The 16,030-nt window shown below is 42.6% G+C and overlaps 1 protein-coding gene across 6 annotated transcripts in view; it reads right to left on the bottom strand.

The window, feature by feature from the left end:
• LOC122563933 (multidrug and toxin extrusion protein 1-like) overlaps nucleotides 1-16,030 on the bottom strand; it is an 85,040-nt gene that overhangs the window by 51,584 nt on the left and 17,426 nt on the right. For 4 of the 6 annotated variants that reach the window (XM_087977245.1, XM_087977244.1, XM_087977247.1 and 1 more), the window contains exons 5-14: nucleotides 13,929-13,969; nucleotides 12,137-12,234; nucleotides 11,921-12,018; nucleotides 11,619-11,732; nucleotides 8,565-8,632; nucleotides 6,552-6,660; nucleotides 4,913-4,988; nucleotides 4,735-4,804; nucleotides 3,041-3,173; nucleotides 2,274-2,368 (exon numbers count right to left, since the gene is read on the bottom strand). In XM_087977245.1, the coding sequence (XP_087833371.1) occupies nucleotides 2,274-2,368; nucleotides 3,041-3,173; nucleotides 4,735-4,804; nucleotides 4,913-4,988; nucleotides 6,552-6,660; nucleotides 8,565-8,632; nucleotides 11,619-11,732; nucleotides 11,921-12,018; nucleotides 12,137-12,234; nucleotides 13,929-13,969 (902 nt within the window). Of the gene's footprint in view, nucleotides 1-2,273; nucleotides 2,369-3,040; nucleotides 3,174-4,734; nucleotides 4,805-4,912; nucleotides 5,019-6,551; nucleotides 6,661-8,564; nucleotides 8,633-11,618; nucleotides 11,733-11,920; nucleotides 12,019-12,136; nucleotides 12,235-13,928; nucleotides 13,974-16,030 lie in introns of all 6 variants that reach the window. The other 2 variants (XM_087977242.1, XM_087977246.1) reach the window with 2 other exon arrangements.

Genomic DNA, 16,030 nt, shown 5'->3' with positions numbered 1-16,030 from the left:
AAAAATGTCTCTTCCTTGTCTCTTATTTATTCTATTCACCTCTCCTACACTCATTGAAGTCTCTACTCTCTCACTGTTGGAGTGAAAGCTGCTCTTTTGGCTTCATTCTGGGCACAGCAACCCATTGCAGTAAGTCCTACACATCAATCCTGACCCTATCCATTAGCCCTACCATTTTCACTTTGACTGATATTTTATCACCATTCTCTTTCTGGGTACTCACCTAGTACTACAGGCTTTTGCACATTCTTGTGAATTTCCCGGAGATTAGATTACATTACAGTGTGGAATCAGGCCCTTCGGCCCAACAAGTCTATACCGACCCGCCAAAGCACAACCCACCCATACCTCTACATTTACCCCTTACCTAACACTACGGGCAATTTAGCATGGCCAATTCACCTAACCTGCACACCTTTGTGACTGTGGGAGGAAACCGGAGCACCCGGAGGAAACCCACGCAGACACGGGGAGAACGTGCAAACTCCATACAGTCAGTCGCCTGAGGCGGGAATTGAACCCGGGTCTCTGGCGCTGTGAGGTAGCAGTGCTAACCACTGTGCCACCGTGCCGCCCACATTTGTTACTCTATCTCTCCCAACTTGTACTGCTACTGTCTAGGTGACAATGGTTGTCCCACAACACTGACTTATTATGGCTAATACTCAGCACTTAGAGTCATAGAGTCAAAGAGATGTACAGCACAGGAACAGACCTTTCAGTCCAACTTGTCCATGCCCACCAGATATCTAAGCTAATGTAGTCCCGTTTGCCAGCACTTGGTCCATATCCCTCTAAACCCTTCAACAAGTTGCAAATACTAAGTACCTCAAACAGGTGCATGCATGATATTTAGTTTTCCACAGCTGCAGCACTGACTTTGTGAATTGGTGGTGAATAGAAATGATATCTGGGCACTTCTTGGAATTGGGAGTTGGTCTATAAAACCAGTTTTAAACTTGGCTGGCAAATTGAAAATCTATCTCAGTGCCTTCAAATCTAATATCATTAATTGGGTGTAAAGAGCTTTGAAACGTGCTGATATTTTGAAGAATGCTATATAGGAGTCCTTTCTTTTAACATCGCATAAAAGCAATAATGCATTCCACACAACAAACACCGGCCATTAATCATTTAATGCACATTGTCCATTATTCAGGCACGGTGAAGACTCTGGGTGAATGAGAAACAGCAAGGAAGACTGGCAGAAGTCAGCAATCAGCAATGTCCAACAATTACATTGTTTTTTTTTGTTGAATGATATGGAAAGTTATGCTTTTGTTAACATTAGTTCTTGTTTTGACATCCATGCTCCCGATTTAATTCCCCATTCCCCCGAAAGTCCACAATCTCTCCAGTTGTTCCAAAAGCTTTGAAACAGAGGTTTTACTGCTGTGGGTTTTCCTATCCTCTTCTCCACCCCCCCAAAAAAGTTACAATTTACCTTTTCTTTGATCCTGGATATGAAGGTCAGCAGCTTCCTGTGTCCCTCCGTCTCGATCAGTAACTGTAGGTGGTTAGGGCCTTCCAAACTCACAGCCACAAGAGAATATTTAACAATCTTTGTGGAGATTAAAGCTGGAATAGCTGTTTGGAAATGTAAGGGCCTTTAGCTTTTCCATCCCACAAACCCTGGTTTGTAGGACAATGGGGACCATGTCATGACAGGGCTGGGAATGTGGGGGGTGGCCAACAGTCAAAGAAAAAGGCGTTAAGGTTCCAAAATGATTGAACTCAATATTGAGTCCTGAAAGCTGCAGGGTCCCCAAGTGGATAATGAAATGCTGACCTTCACTGGAGCAAGCCTGAGACAGAGATGTTGGCCAGGGAACAGGGTGGGGTGTTGAAGTGACAGGCAACAGGAAGCTTGAGCAGGACCTGGGTGTTCCACAAAGCAGTCACCCAGTCTGAGGATCATCTCTCCAAAGCAGAGGACACCTCATTGTGAGCAGTGAATGCAGTAGACTAGATGGAGCGAAGGGCAGGTAAATCACTGCTTCACTTGGAAGGTGCATCTGGGACCTTGGATAGTGAGGAGGGAGGAAGTAAATGGGTGGGTGTAACACCTTCAGGAATTCCTGAAGAAGGGCTTATGCCCGAAACGTCGATATTCCTGGAGAAGGGCTTATGCCCGAAACGTCGATTCTCCTGCTCTTCGGATGCTGCCTGGCCTGCTGTGTTTTTCCAGCATCACAGGGAGAAAAGAGGGTGGGCTAAAAGAAGAAGTTAGAGAAGGAATTGCTTTAATAAATGATCTCTGTTACTGCTCTTACCTTATCGGATGCTTCATTCCAGTTCATTCTGTAAATCACTGTCAGAAAGAAAATTGCTTGTACAACCACACAGACAAGCATTCCAGACCAGATACCTGCAGGAATAGCAATGTGGAGACAATGCTGTCAAATGTTCCTTCCACTTCTGTTCCTTTCTGAAACTTTTTCCACATTATAAAATGGTTGGTGTCATGGCCGCTACTTGTCCACATTTGGCCTCAGCACCCCTGGATTAGAAGCGTGAGGAATTCAGGGTTAAGAGTGTGGTGCTAGAAAAGCACAGCAGGTCAGGCAGCATCCAAGGAGCAGGAGCATCGACCGTTTCGGGCATAAGCCCTTCATGAGAAATCAGTAGCTTTTCCAGCACCACAACCTCGACTCTGATCTCCAGCATCTGCCGTCCTCACTTTCTCCTACATGAAGTATTCAGCCAGGGATCCCACTCCTGAATACAATCTAACACAAGGAGGTGTGCGGATGTTGAGCGAGACCTTGTCTCAGATCTGCTTGAAGCTCACTCTCCAGCCAATATTCCAGCATCAGTGGTCACAGATAGAAAATGGCCACATCTACTGGTACAGAGTGAGTATTGATGGACTTTGGCACCAAAATCACACAGGGCCGAATGGACTCACGTTGCGCCACAGAGGGCTCACTTCCAACCAATTCCAAACACTCATCTTAAATTGGAGCAACATCCTCAATATTTTGTGGGGTGTGAGTGCTGAGTACCAATTGCTACTAAAGACAATTTAAAAAATTCTTACCAAACACAGAAAGTTTTGCAGCAAACATGAGAGAGATTCCAACAGGAAGCCCAACAAAGTAGTATCCAATTAGGTTACCGACTGCACCAATTTTTTGCTTTCCAGCTCCTGCTAATATGCCACTACTTACACACTGCCAAATGGACAAACAGAACACATTAATGCAACATCTTGCAGAAAAGAATAATAATCTGATGACTTAACATGTCCTCAAATAATTCAGAACAATTCAACGATGTTATCTTAGGAATTTCTCATGTGATAAACTCATTTTCTTGTCATTGTTGTGGCAGAATCAAAGGATGTGCATTGACCAAATCTCCTGCAAAGGGCTGTCGTCACTGGGAGAGAATGGGAACTTTCAAGATGTTAACCAATACATTTTGATTGTATAAAAGGCTGTCAAGGTTAATGGAAGAATAGTAGCAAATTGGGATTTCAGATAGAGATGAGCCAGGAGCTGGTTGACTGAAGGGGCAAGTTTGAGGGGCTGAATAGCCTCTTCCTGTTCTGATTAATCAAACCTACATGGCTGTTGACTCTCTCATTGCATTGGAATAACAGCCAATGCAATGAAGGAAGTCTTTGAAGGTGGCATGGTGGCTCGCACTGCTACATCACAACACCAGAAACATGGGTTCAATTCCAGCCTCGGGCAATTGTCTGTGTGGAGTTTGCACATTTTCCCCGTGTCTGTGTGGGTTTCCTCCGGTTTCCTCCCACAATCCAAATATGTGTAGGTTAGGTGGATTGGCCATGTTAAATGTGGGGATCTGGGTGGGATGGGTTGCTCTTCGGAAGGTCAGTGCAGACATGATGGGAAATGGCCCCTTTCCACACTGTAGGATTAAATTCTCCTGACACAATTTTGAACTGTTGCAGGCTCCATTGTTTTGAACAGTTCTCATCAACTTTAATAAAATCTGAAGGGAAAGAGAAAGCCAATTAAAAATAAAAGCAGGTTGAATCTGAAACATAAAATTAATATACACTCGTAGAGATGTACACCACAGAAATAGACCCTTTGGTCCAACTTGTCCATGCCGACCAGACATTCTAACCTAATCTAGTCCCATTTGCCAGCACTTGGCCCATATCCCTCTAAACCCTTCCTATTCATGTACCCATCCAGATGTCTTTTAACTGTTGTAATTGTGCCAGTCTCCATCACTTCCTCAGGCAGCTCGTTCCATATACATACCATTCACTTTGTGAAAACAATTGTCCCTTAGGTCCCTTTTATTTCTTTCCCCTCTCACCCTAAACCTACACCCTCTAGTTCTGGACTCCCCCAGCCCAGGGAAAAGATCTGTCCATTCCTGAAGAAGGGCCCGAAATATCGATTCTCCTGCTCCTTGGATGCTGCCTGACCTGCTGCGCTTTTCCAGCAACACATTTTCAGCAAAAGATCTGTCCATGCCCCCCATACTTCCAAGGTAAGAGATGATGGTGGTTAAGTTGACCAATTCCATCCCAACAACTTGTTCACAATTTTGTATTTTCTGTAAAGTTCCATAAAAGAATTTCACCTGTCGCTATGGAAACTGGAAGAGTGGCCTTTGACGCAGATAACCCATTAGATGTGAGTAAGATTTATTGATGATTAATTTTAAATAATAGTGATAGCATTTAAAACTAACAAGTAGTAACAAAGATATCAGATTTAAACTGTCTAAGACCACAGAAATACTTACCACCACAGCATCAACCAGCTGATGGGCAGCAATTAAGGGAATTACATCTGCAACTAAATGAACCATTTCTCTGGAAAATGAAAAGAGGGATAACAGAGAGCTCACGTGATTCCAAATCTATTTTGCAAAGGAGCATTTATTCATTTTTAACTTGGAAAAGTCATTATGTTTTACTAACATGTCATTGATGAAGACATAGCCAATCATATCCTTGGTTGCTGTAAGGATCAGACCCAGTGCTAAGGTGATGCACCCTGTGACAACAAGAGCAAATGTGAGAAATCCTCAGCGAGTAGTCGAGTTGAAGCACCTGATTTTTTAAAACATTGGAAATTGCAGTTCACTATTTCCACTTATCCTCATTTTTTTTCCAACACGCGACCTCCTATCTCTACTCTGCTTGCTGGGTGTAGACTCCCTGACTGGATCCTATCCCTTCCCACATCTTACCTCTAAATTAATACAGGGATTTCGCCCCTGTCCATCTTAGCCAGTGAGCATCAACCTATCTGACTCTCGTGAAGGTCTATTTGTTCTCTCTGGGCTAAAGGATATGGTGAGAAAGAGAGAAATGGGAACTGAGTTGGATGGTCAGCCATGATCATATGGAACGACAGAGCAAGCTTGAAGGGCTGAATGGCCTCCTCCTGCTCCTGGTTTGTATGTTTCTATGTCCTAATTGTCTATTCTGTCCAATTGAGCTGGTCCCTTGACCAATTTTCCCTTCTGTAATTGCAGCTGCTTGAGGCCAATCCTAGAACATTGCCGGGCATCTCAGCTAACTCAGCACAGATCAGGTACCAAATGTGGGATCATCCTACCCGTCGACGATAAAATAAAGACAGGAGGTCAGGCAGCCTCGGTGCAGAGAGGAACAGGGTCTGATCTTGCAGTTGATTCAGAACCCCGGTGATGATACCTGGAGCCTGTACTGGCCAGACACTGCTCCACACTGATCACTGCCAAGCTCACTGTCTTATCCCAAACGGATAAGGCAGTTTAAAAGCTGCAGACACAGTCCGAGGGCTGGCAGGGCAGAACCTTCAGCAGCTCCAACATGAGGTCGGCACTTTGGAACAGGTAAGCAACTCTGAGGGTGCCTCAAAATGAAGGTAACTTTGAACTTTTTGAAGAAGCCTCAATTAGGAGACTATGGAACGGTGATAGTATGCCTACCTCTGGACCAAAAGGTCTGGGTTTAAGTCCCAGGACATGGAGATTTGTCATAACATATCTGAACAGGTTGATCAGAACAGAGAAAAGCATTATGATTACTGACTAGCCATTCAGTTCATACATGCTCCTGCTGTGAACAGATATCATCATTTCATTATTGTCACCGAGTCAGAATCTGGAATTCCTGCCAAACATCACTGGGGATGTGGATTCCACAGGGAACTGCGGAAAGGAAATCAAACACCAACATCTGCTCTGGGCAAATAGCAAGAGGAAAGTCAAGGCATTTCTGGGATCCACACACCTCAAGCACTTCGCTTTTGAAAAGCCAAATGAAAATGTCTTGGATTAAATACCAGGTATGGACAGAATCAAAACACGGACAGAATCAAGCTCAGTTGTGATGACTCCTGCAGTCAAACAGCCTGTCAAAAATAATATTTCCTAAATAAAGCATGGTCAAATGGAGAAGGTTGTGGAGGATGCTAATATCCAAGCAGCTGTATGTCAGTGAGGAGCCGAACCCCCCCCCCCCCCCCCCCGCCCCACCCCCACCCCCTCCAAGGAGGAAACATTAATTGTAAGGATTACATTGTTTGAATAACTAACTTTAGTCAATCTGTTTAAACAATTGGACTCACCAATGCAACATACAGCAACTTTAGCAGAGTTGACAGCCTGCTGTGGATTACCAGCACCAAGCGCATTCCCCACAGAAACAATTGTAGCCATACTGTATCCCAGAGGAATCTGTAGGAGGAACAGCAGAAACAATTACCTTTATCTTATTAGAGTCATGGAGCCATGCAGCACAGAAACGGTCCAACCAGTCCATGCCAACCCTAATCCCAAACTAAACAAGTCCCACCTGCCTGCACTTGGTCCATATCCTTTCAAATCTTTCTTATTCATGTACCTGTCCAAATGTCTTTTAAACGTTGAAACGTACATCCGCCACTTCCTCTGGAAGTTCATTCCACACATGAACCACTCTCTGTTTAAACAAACTGCGTCTCATGTCTTTTTAAAATCTTTCTCCTCTCACGTTATAAATATGCCCTCTAGTCTTGAAAACCCCCACCCTGGGGAAAAGACACCTGTCATTCACTGTATCTACGCCTCTCATGATCTTATAAACCTCTATAAGGTCACCCCTCAACCTTCTACACTGCAGTTAAAAAAGTCCCAGTCTATCCAGCCTCTCCTTATAACCCAAACCATCCAGCTCTGGCAGCATCCTGGTAAATCTCTTCTGAATCCTCTCCAGCTCAATAATAATATTCTCTAAATTTAACCCTGATTTGTTTTTTTACTGAAAGCAATGGATCCATCAGTGTACCTATGGTGGATGTATGTCCAAAATGATCAGGAAGTTGAGAATCCCTCCTTCCAACTAACCCAGTCAAGTGTGCGGTGCTGGGAAAGCACAGCAGGTCAGGCAGCATCCAAGGAGCAGGAGAATTGATGTTTCGGACAAAAGCCCTTCATCAGGAATCATTGTGCTTTTCCAGCACCACACACTCGACTCTGATCTCCGGCGTCTGCAGTCCTCACATTCTCCCAACTAACCCAGCCCCATCCCCAACCTGTTCATCACCCCTTGGGATTCTTGAAGAAATAAAGTCAATCAGAGTTTCTGTTCTGAATTATTGTGATTCCCTTCTTTGCCTCTTCCATATGTACCAACAAGCTTCTGATACTGAATACAATCCCTTTGCAGCATTGTTCAGCCGCATCTCTGTAGCCTCTTCATTTCTAACACCCTCTAAGATATCTATCCACCTCTAATTCTGGCTTGTTTCTCTTGCCCAGTTTCCACCACTCAATACTGGTTGTGTAGCTGTTAAACCTGAGAGTTCACTGACCTAAACATCTCCTTTTCTCATCTCCTTTCTCCTTCACCATGCTCCCATACACCTATAATTTTTTTGACCAAACATTTTGTCGCGTGCTCTTACACCAACTTAGCAAATTTTCATTTCAGAACAGAAGATGAAACAAGAAAATAAAAGACTGGATGGAAAGCAAAATGCAGCAGCCGTGGAAATCAGAAATGAAAACAGAGAATGCTGGAGAAACTTAGCATGTCTGGAAACATCTGTGAAGAGAGAAACAGAGTTAATGTTTCCACTTCAAAAACTCTTTTCAGAATTCAACTCAAAGTTTTTTTTAAGGTAATAGCTAATGAAATTCCACTCTCTTTCACTGATGAAAACCTTGGAATTGTCCTCATTTTTGATTTGATTCAATCAGTTTAATTGAAATGTGGTAACTACATGCAAAAGCATACAAACATTTATAGCATATATGTAGAGACTGATCAAAAGTGGTTAAAGAAAAGGGACCCAAGACCTGTTGTAACAGGCCTGCTTCTATGATTCCCTTTTTGTAATTCTTCTTTATGTGCACAGTTATCAACTTAACAAATAATATGGTGGTGATTAGAGGTACTATTGAAGGTGCAGTGTGATTATCAGCTTAGCTGAGTGTGAGTTTAACTGTAATGGATCAGATTGTACAGAATTCAATATTCCCTTTCTGTGTGTGCAGTGAAAAGAGGACAAGGTTTCCTTGCAGTGTTAAGATAGCTATCGTTCAGTCAATAATGCCTTAGGTATATAAATACTGTACTTGTGCAGAATTCTAATGCTTACCGTATATATCACCATCATTATCTGTAAAGTAATGGTCTGGGCTCCAAGCTGAACTTCGCTAATTATACCTGTGGAAAGCAACAAATATGAGATTAACCTTGACTGAAGCAACTTCGTATGAATAGATGAAAATATAGTTTTTGTATGCTATGGCACTTAATCGTTGCTGAGAACCAGAAATGCTATCAAGCTTTGCATCTTAGATTCGTCAGGACACTATTGCAAGAATGCCAAATCTCAAGAGGAACAACCATTTATACTGCATGAAAGAGGGTATTAATTGGTTTTAAGTGGAGTCTGATTGGTAGACATCTTGTCACGGAGACTGGTGCATTCTCCATAGCTACACCTCTACGAATCAGAGTCCATATAATGTTTCCAGGTGCATTCTCTATTTCCTCTGCTGTGTTTGATCACCAAATTGTTATTTTTTGTGACAATCCACATTAGATCAACAGCTCAAAGCATAGAATCAATGTTCACTCTTTGCTACTGGCTCTAGAATAAAAACATAGTTTATTCAGGATTAGCATCATTTAATATATGATGATCATCTGGGCTGTGCTACAGAGCAGGACTATTGTCAGGGATCAAGAGAGCAGAGAGTCAGAGAATGTTATTGACGGAGTGCAGCGTAGGTTCACAAGGTCAATTCCTGGAATGGCGGGACTATCTTTTGTTGAAAGATTGGAGCGACTGAGCTTGTATACCCTTGAGTTTAGAAGACTGAGAGGGGATCTGATTGAGACGTATAAGATTATTAAAGGATTGGACACTCTGGAGGCAGGAAACATGTTTCCGCTGATGGGTGAGTCCCGAACCAGAGGACACAGCTTAAAAATACGGGGTAGGCCATTTAGGACAGAGATGAGGAGAAACTTCTTCACCCAGAGAGTGGCTGTATGGAATGGTCTGCCCCAGAGGGCAGTGGAGGCCCAGTCTCTGGATTCATTTAAGAAAGAGTTGAATAGAGCTCTCAAAGATAGTGGAATCAAGGGTTATGGAGAAAAGGCAGGGACAGGATACTGATTGAGGATGATCAGCCATGATCATAATGAATGGTGGTGCAGGCTCGAAGGGCAGAATGGCCTACTCCTGCACCTATTGTCTATCGTCCATTGTCTAATGTTACACCACAGACTGAAGGCCATTTGTCCCACCTTGCTTGTGATTGCTTTTTCCACTATAATCCAATCATAACCTGCAAAATTGACAATAGGGTGATGAGTTGGCTTAAAATTAAAACAATTAAAAATCTCATACTGGTAGTTCTTCACCCTATGATTGGATTTCCAAACTTTCCCTGCCAATTCTTTCCATCCCTCAATACAGTAGTGAAGAACCCAGAACTCCAAAGCTCTTCTCTGTTCATGTTTATTCAATACGACAATTGGCAAAATGGTGCACAACAAAATAGAATTGAAAATGCCAAACTACACAAACACAACTCTTCACAACATATGCCATGTCTCAATTCCTTCTTTGTACTGATGATAATTGGAACTGAAAAAAAACTCTCAAACATCCACCCCATCAATATGATGTGTCTTTTTGACTCAAAGGTCGTTGTGCACTCAAATAAAGTTTTGAATAGCAATCAAGTGTGCAAGGAATTGGTTTGATGTTTCCTAACCTACTGCAGCTGCTAAGTTTAAACAAAAATGATGTAAATTTTAAAAAAGCTCATTTTTCATTGTGAATTATCTCAAGGTCTTAACAAGAGCAATGCCATTAAAATTGATGCTGTAAACAATTTCAGCACAGAATACTGAAAACATAGTGAAAGAAGACATTTTTAAAGGCAACTTGAAGGGAGAAGAGTGAGGGAGAGGTTTAAAGAGGGAATTACAAATCTTGGTGCAAGTAAACTGAAGGCATTTCATATGTGGAACACAGATCAGATAAGAAGGAGTGTAGAGATAACAAAGGCTCATAGGGCTGTAGGAGGTTTAAGTAACAGGAAATGGGGGAGTGGGGAAGGGAGGAAGCTAAAAAGTAAGTTACAATGAGAATTAAGCATTTTAAGACACTCAGAAGTCATGAAAGATGCTGCACTGATGTACTCTGGCAGGTCATATGGGGATCAAGTGGATCCTACTGTCTTCTGTCATTTGCTGCTCAAAATAAACAGGGAAGGTATCAACCTAACTAGTGTCTGGTTAAATTATTGTATTAATTTGATTGTTAACAACTCAGGGATGGCCTGAGTTTTGAGTGGCAGATCATTCAAAGTCTGTCTCATTTAGCACGGTGATATCCCAACCAACAGTCATTGTGAAACTGTTGCGTTATTTTGTGATTTGGAGGTGCCTGTGTTGGACTGGGGTGGACACAGTTAAAAATCACACAACACGGCGACATTTGTTCAATATTACATTCCATGTCACTGCAATCCTGTTGCTATAAAGTCTGTGTTGTTTGATTCTGTTCCACAACCACCTGATGACGAAGCAGCACTCTGAAAGCTAGTGATTCCAAATAAACCTGTTGGACTATAACCTGGTGTTGTGTGATTTTTAACTGTGTTCCTTTGTAGTGAATTCTTTTCCAGCCTTAGACAAGCAACTCTAGATGTCACTGCTTTTAAAAAGGCCCATAATCCTGACCTCTGGGGATGGGGGGGGGCGGGGGGGGGGGGGGGGAGTAGGGGGGAGGTATCAGACTGAGCTGTTTAGCTCTTACAGGAAGATGATTCTACAACAGTCCCTCGACTGTTTTACGGTCCCATCCCAGATGAAATTCTCTCTCAATCATTACATATTGATCTGTGAACTACTGTAAACCTTATGGTCACAAGAGATAAGAGTGGCCTTCCTTGTTTCCTTTGAGTGTTTTTTTTTTACTTTACCCATTTTTGACTGACAAGTGTACTGTCTGGGAGAAAGAGGGACCGCAGATCGGAGCAGAAAATGTGTTGCTGGAAAAGCGCAGCAGGTCAGGCAGCATCCAAGGAACAGGAGAATCGACGTTTCGGGCATGAGCCCTTCTTCAGGATACTGTCTCCCCTGTCTATAACAACGGAGGATTTTTGTTAAAGCGTGTTTGTTTATTTACCTACAAGGAATATTGCAATATCATACGCCCACCAATCACTACAAATCATCAGCAGGCTGGGAATGGCCAGGCGTGTAAAGTTGCCCCACTCCTGCAGACAGTCAGTGGACCAACCTGCAGAGAAAACAATGGTGTTATTAACTTAGAAAATCATTTTAAAGATGTTGAATGTTTGAGCTTCTTGGTTTACCATGGGTTGTTGACATATTAAATGTTCCGTTAGGGGTGTGATGAGGTTCCAATTAGACAACATCCGTTTCGCACCACGACCCAAAGTGTAAGTGACCCTCCCTGAAACCTACCTCCCCAGGTCTGAACATGCAACTTCTTCCATCGAATGTACCCGAACAGGAGGAGAAGCTGACAGTACTGAGAAGCAACATTGGCAGCAGCCGAGCCCCTGGAAAACACGCCGGTATGTTAGAGATGGTTTCAAATAAACTCTGGGTCACTGAGCAGTAAATGTTTAATTTGACTGTGTGGAAATTCGAATATATGATTGACGTATTGCTACTTACGGCACTCCCAACGTCAGCACGTAGAGCAAGAGGTAATTGATGACAGCATTGAAGATGTTGGCGATAAAACCAGTAAAAACCTGAGGCATGATGATCCCCTGGGGTGGGAACAAAGCAATAGAGTCATTCCTGGCATTGTCCGTCAATCAACCAATAGGGTGCATGACATGGTGCCAAGGTAGAAGGCAGACAGGATGCAACTGCTCTCCCACTGCCCTTGTTTATGGTCAAAGTGTCTCTGATCTAAGAGGATCCCATTTCCCTCACTTGAATCAAGTTCATTGCTGGAATATTTTTGCTTGCTGGCATAGATGCCTTGCCTACCCTGGCAGTGAAATGATCAAATGTAAATTCTCTGTGCTCGAGGGAACTCCATCTAGCATTGTGCTTCCCCAGAGTGCAAGAGATTTGAATTCAATATCCTAAACCTCTCTGATCAATGTCCCATCCAAGCCTTGCCATTCCTAGTCATAAAAAAATTAAAGATCATATAAAAATACAGTTAAACTTCACATTCTTGTACAAGCACCAGTGTAAATAATGCTTACAATGAGTGTTAGTAAACTTTACAATACAGAGTCTTTGATTTTAAAAAGAGCCCTTTTCCTAGTTTGGTCCAGATTCAAAATTACAGAAAAATAAAAGGACATGGTCTTTATGCAGGTGATTTCAACATTTGCCTAATTTGGCTGATAATCTGGCAAAGCAGATTTGTATAAAACACTTGATTTCAAGCCCTTGATATAAGTGGCATGGAAATTGAACAATTTCTCCATCAGCGAACAACTCGTCCAGATTACTCTCCAGGCAGTGGATGTAAAAATCATCCCACTCGATCCCTTTGGACTGAGAAATTAGTTTAATTTACTTCGCCACAAGGAGTAGTTCACATTAGGTAATGATGGTCATTTGAAGAGCCAGTGCAGGCACGATGGACGAATGGCCTTCGTCTGCACCATCACAATTTTGTGATTCCTCTCTGGTTTGGAGAAGGCTGAAAAGCCAAGTCCATGGTCTACAGACTGTGGCATACACTGAACAAGTGGTGCATGCAGGAGAAAGTAAATGAGGTTTATGGAGTCACACCCACTCTCTCCCTCTTTATGTGGACACACTGGTTACAAAGGCCCAACAATGTCTCTTCTTCCTCAGGCAGCTGAGGAGATTTGGCATGATGGCAAATACCCTTGCCAATTTTTATAGGTGCGCCATCGAGAGCATTCTGTCTGGATGTGTCACCACCTGGTATGGTAACTGTACCATTCAAGATTGGAGACAGTTACAGAAAGTGGCGAACTCGGCCCGGACAATCACAAAGGCCAACCTCCCATCTATAGAATCCACCTACCAGGCCCACTGTCAAGGAAAGGCCCCCAGCATTCTCAAAGATCCATCCCACCCCGGCAATGTTTTTCTACAATTTCTACCATCAGGGAGAAGGTACAGAAGCCTGAACGCCCGCACCAGCCGGTTTCACAACAGTTTCTAACCTACTGTTGTTAGAATACTGAATGGACTCACAAACTCTTAACATTTGCCTGGACCTGTGTTTTTGTTTTTGTTTTTGTTTTTGCCGCTGTTTACCTACTATTTACTTATCTGTGCTACTTAACTCTGTGATCTGGCTGTATTGCTCGCAAGACAAAGCTTTTCACTGTGCCTCGGTACACGTGACAGTAAATTCAATTCAATTCAATTCAATTCATATGAAACTGACAGCTCCCAAGTGTATCATACTGAAATAATTTCTTTTCAATTATTTCTTTCAGACTCCAACATTCAGTGACATTACCTGATTCTGCAGGTATCTGATCTCCAACTGGTAGAGAAACGCTGCCTAAGAAACAATATTGGAAACAATGGCAGATAGTATGTCAATCATTAATGAGCTGGAAAAGAAAGTGATATTCAGTCATTCTTTCAGGATTTCAGCCAACCCTTTGTGCTTCAACCTAACCTCAGATTATTTTTAGCAGGTTCGATATGGTTCAAGCTTAACGGGCTAGCCAAAGCTTAGTTCGCAGGAGGGACAAGATTGTGAATTTTGTTCCCATACCAGACAAATTTAGACTAAACCTCATGTGCATGGTGCAGAACAGTTGTGAGGAAAGGTCACAAACAAGTTGACTTTTATCGTGAGAGGAAAATAATGGACACTTTAGCTCAGGAGTGGGAGCAATGCGGGAAATTCATTGATTGGGGGTGGACTTTGAGATTGTAAACTGGGATTGGTTGGCGGTTGGGGCGGGCGCAGGTTAGGGCCAAGAGTTTGGATGGAAGAGGAGGTCTCAAGGGATACCAGAGTGTCACAGAGTAGGGGTTTTCAAGGGACCGGAACACACAGCACTGACATAGCTGAGGAGACACAATCAGAAATATGTCCAAGCAACATTCCACAAATGAAATATTTTACTGAAAGTCTGTTCCCTCCACCCTGTCCATGCTGCGTATGCAGCTCCCAGTGCTACTCCGCAATGCATAAGCACATCTACAACTCCATCCAGCTTGTCTCCCTGACAGAAATACTCAGTTTTCGCTGTAATTGGAAAAATGCTCACACTCCTGAAAGCTCATTAGGCTCATCAAATTATTAATCCATCATAAGAGAAATGAAGTACTTGTCATTATAATCTTAACATTTAAGACAGACAATGCCTTAATAACCTCTTTGAGCTGTCAATCAGTCTGTAAACTTACTACATGATTACTATGACTGGGGTTGAACATCTTTAAAAGGAAAGAGTTAGACATCATGCTAAACATTTTTCAGATTCAGATTATACGTAATCTGACTTCACTGATGATGCATCCTAACAGTTATCATAAAAGTTATTAATTTGTTGCACTACTCTAAAAACAAAACCCTGCAGGGATAATTGTAGATTGTGGAAAGCAAATGACTATTACTAATGATATAATGGTAGCCTCTTGAAGGTATTGTAATTTTTTTCATTTCTCACTGACTGAGGCAGGTTATTTTTTTTAACTCAATATGCAGATGGAACTATCTTCACAGCCTGAGATTTTCAATTGTCAGTAGCACAGGCTGTTTGTCAATATTATCGAATGTTACAGTCCAGAAGGGGGTAGTTCAGCCCATTGCATCTGTGCCAGCTCCCAAAACAGGGAGCCAAGTAGCCCCACTCTCAAGCCCTATCTCTGCAGACCTCTAAACTGACCATCACCAAGTATACGTCCCATTCTCTTTTGAATCCTTCTCTGGTAACCGCCTCAATCACTCCCCAAGGCATCAAGCACAACAACTCTGGGTGAAAAGGTTTCTCCTTACATCACTCCTAACCCTCTTGCTGATGACCCTTAAATTATGATCCCTAGTTACTGGTGGAAACAGAATATCCTCCTTTACCCTGTCAAAATTGGACATAAATTTGAACATGTCAATAAGGTCACCTCTTCATCTTCTTTGCTCCCAGGAGTTTCTCCAATCTTTCTTTGAGTATAAAATCCCTCATTCCTGTTATTATTCAAGTTAAGAATTTACATAAGTTCACAGCTTGACATTAATGCAGACCTTATCGATCCTTTGTGAGCAGTTATGTCTCCTCTGTAATGGTGAGACACTTACAATGCAGATTAATATATTGCCACAGTGACAATGGAACTTGTTTGAACTCAGGGATCAAATGATCCTGTTGATCTTGGGTTTCTCTCACATGTGAATCATACCTGGAGCCTCCCTCACGCTGGCCAAACATGGTGCCTGGTGGAAACAGAGGCTTCACGAGATGTTTGTGCCATCAGTTTTGTTTCTCTCTGCCTGACCTGCACAGTGAATGCAATAAAGGCAAAATGCTGCCGATGCTGGAAATCTGAAATGAACACAGACAGCACTGGAGAAACTCAGCAGGTCAACAATATCTGTGGAGAGAGAAA

Source organism: Chiloscyllium plagiosum, unplaced genomic scaffold (genome assembly GCF_037043375.1).
Source record: "Chiloscyllium plagiosum isolate Xiang-an unplaced genomic scaffold, Cpla_swu_hap1 HiC_scaffold_31, whole genome shotgun sequence".
Lineage (NCBI taxonomy): Eukaryota > Metazoa > Chordata > Chondrichthyes > Orectolobiformes > Hemiscylliidae > Chiloscyllium > Chiloscyllium plagiosum.
This window is presented reverse-complemented; position numbering and strand designations above follow the sequence as displayed.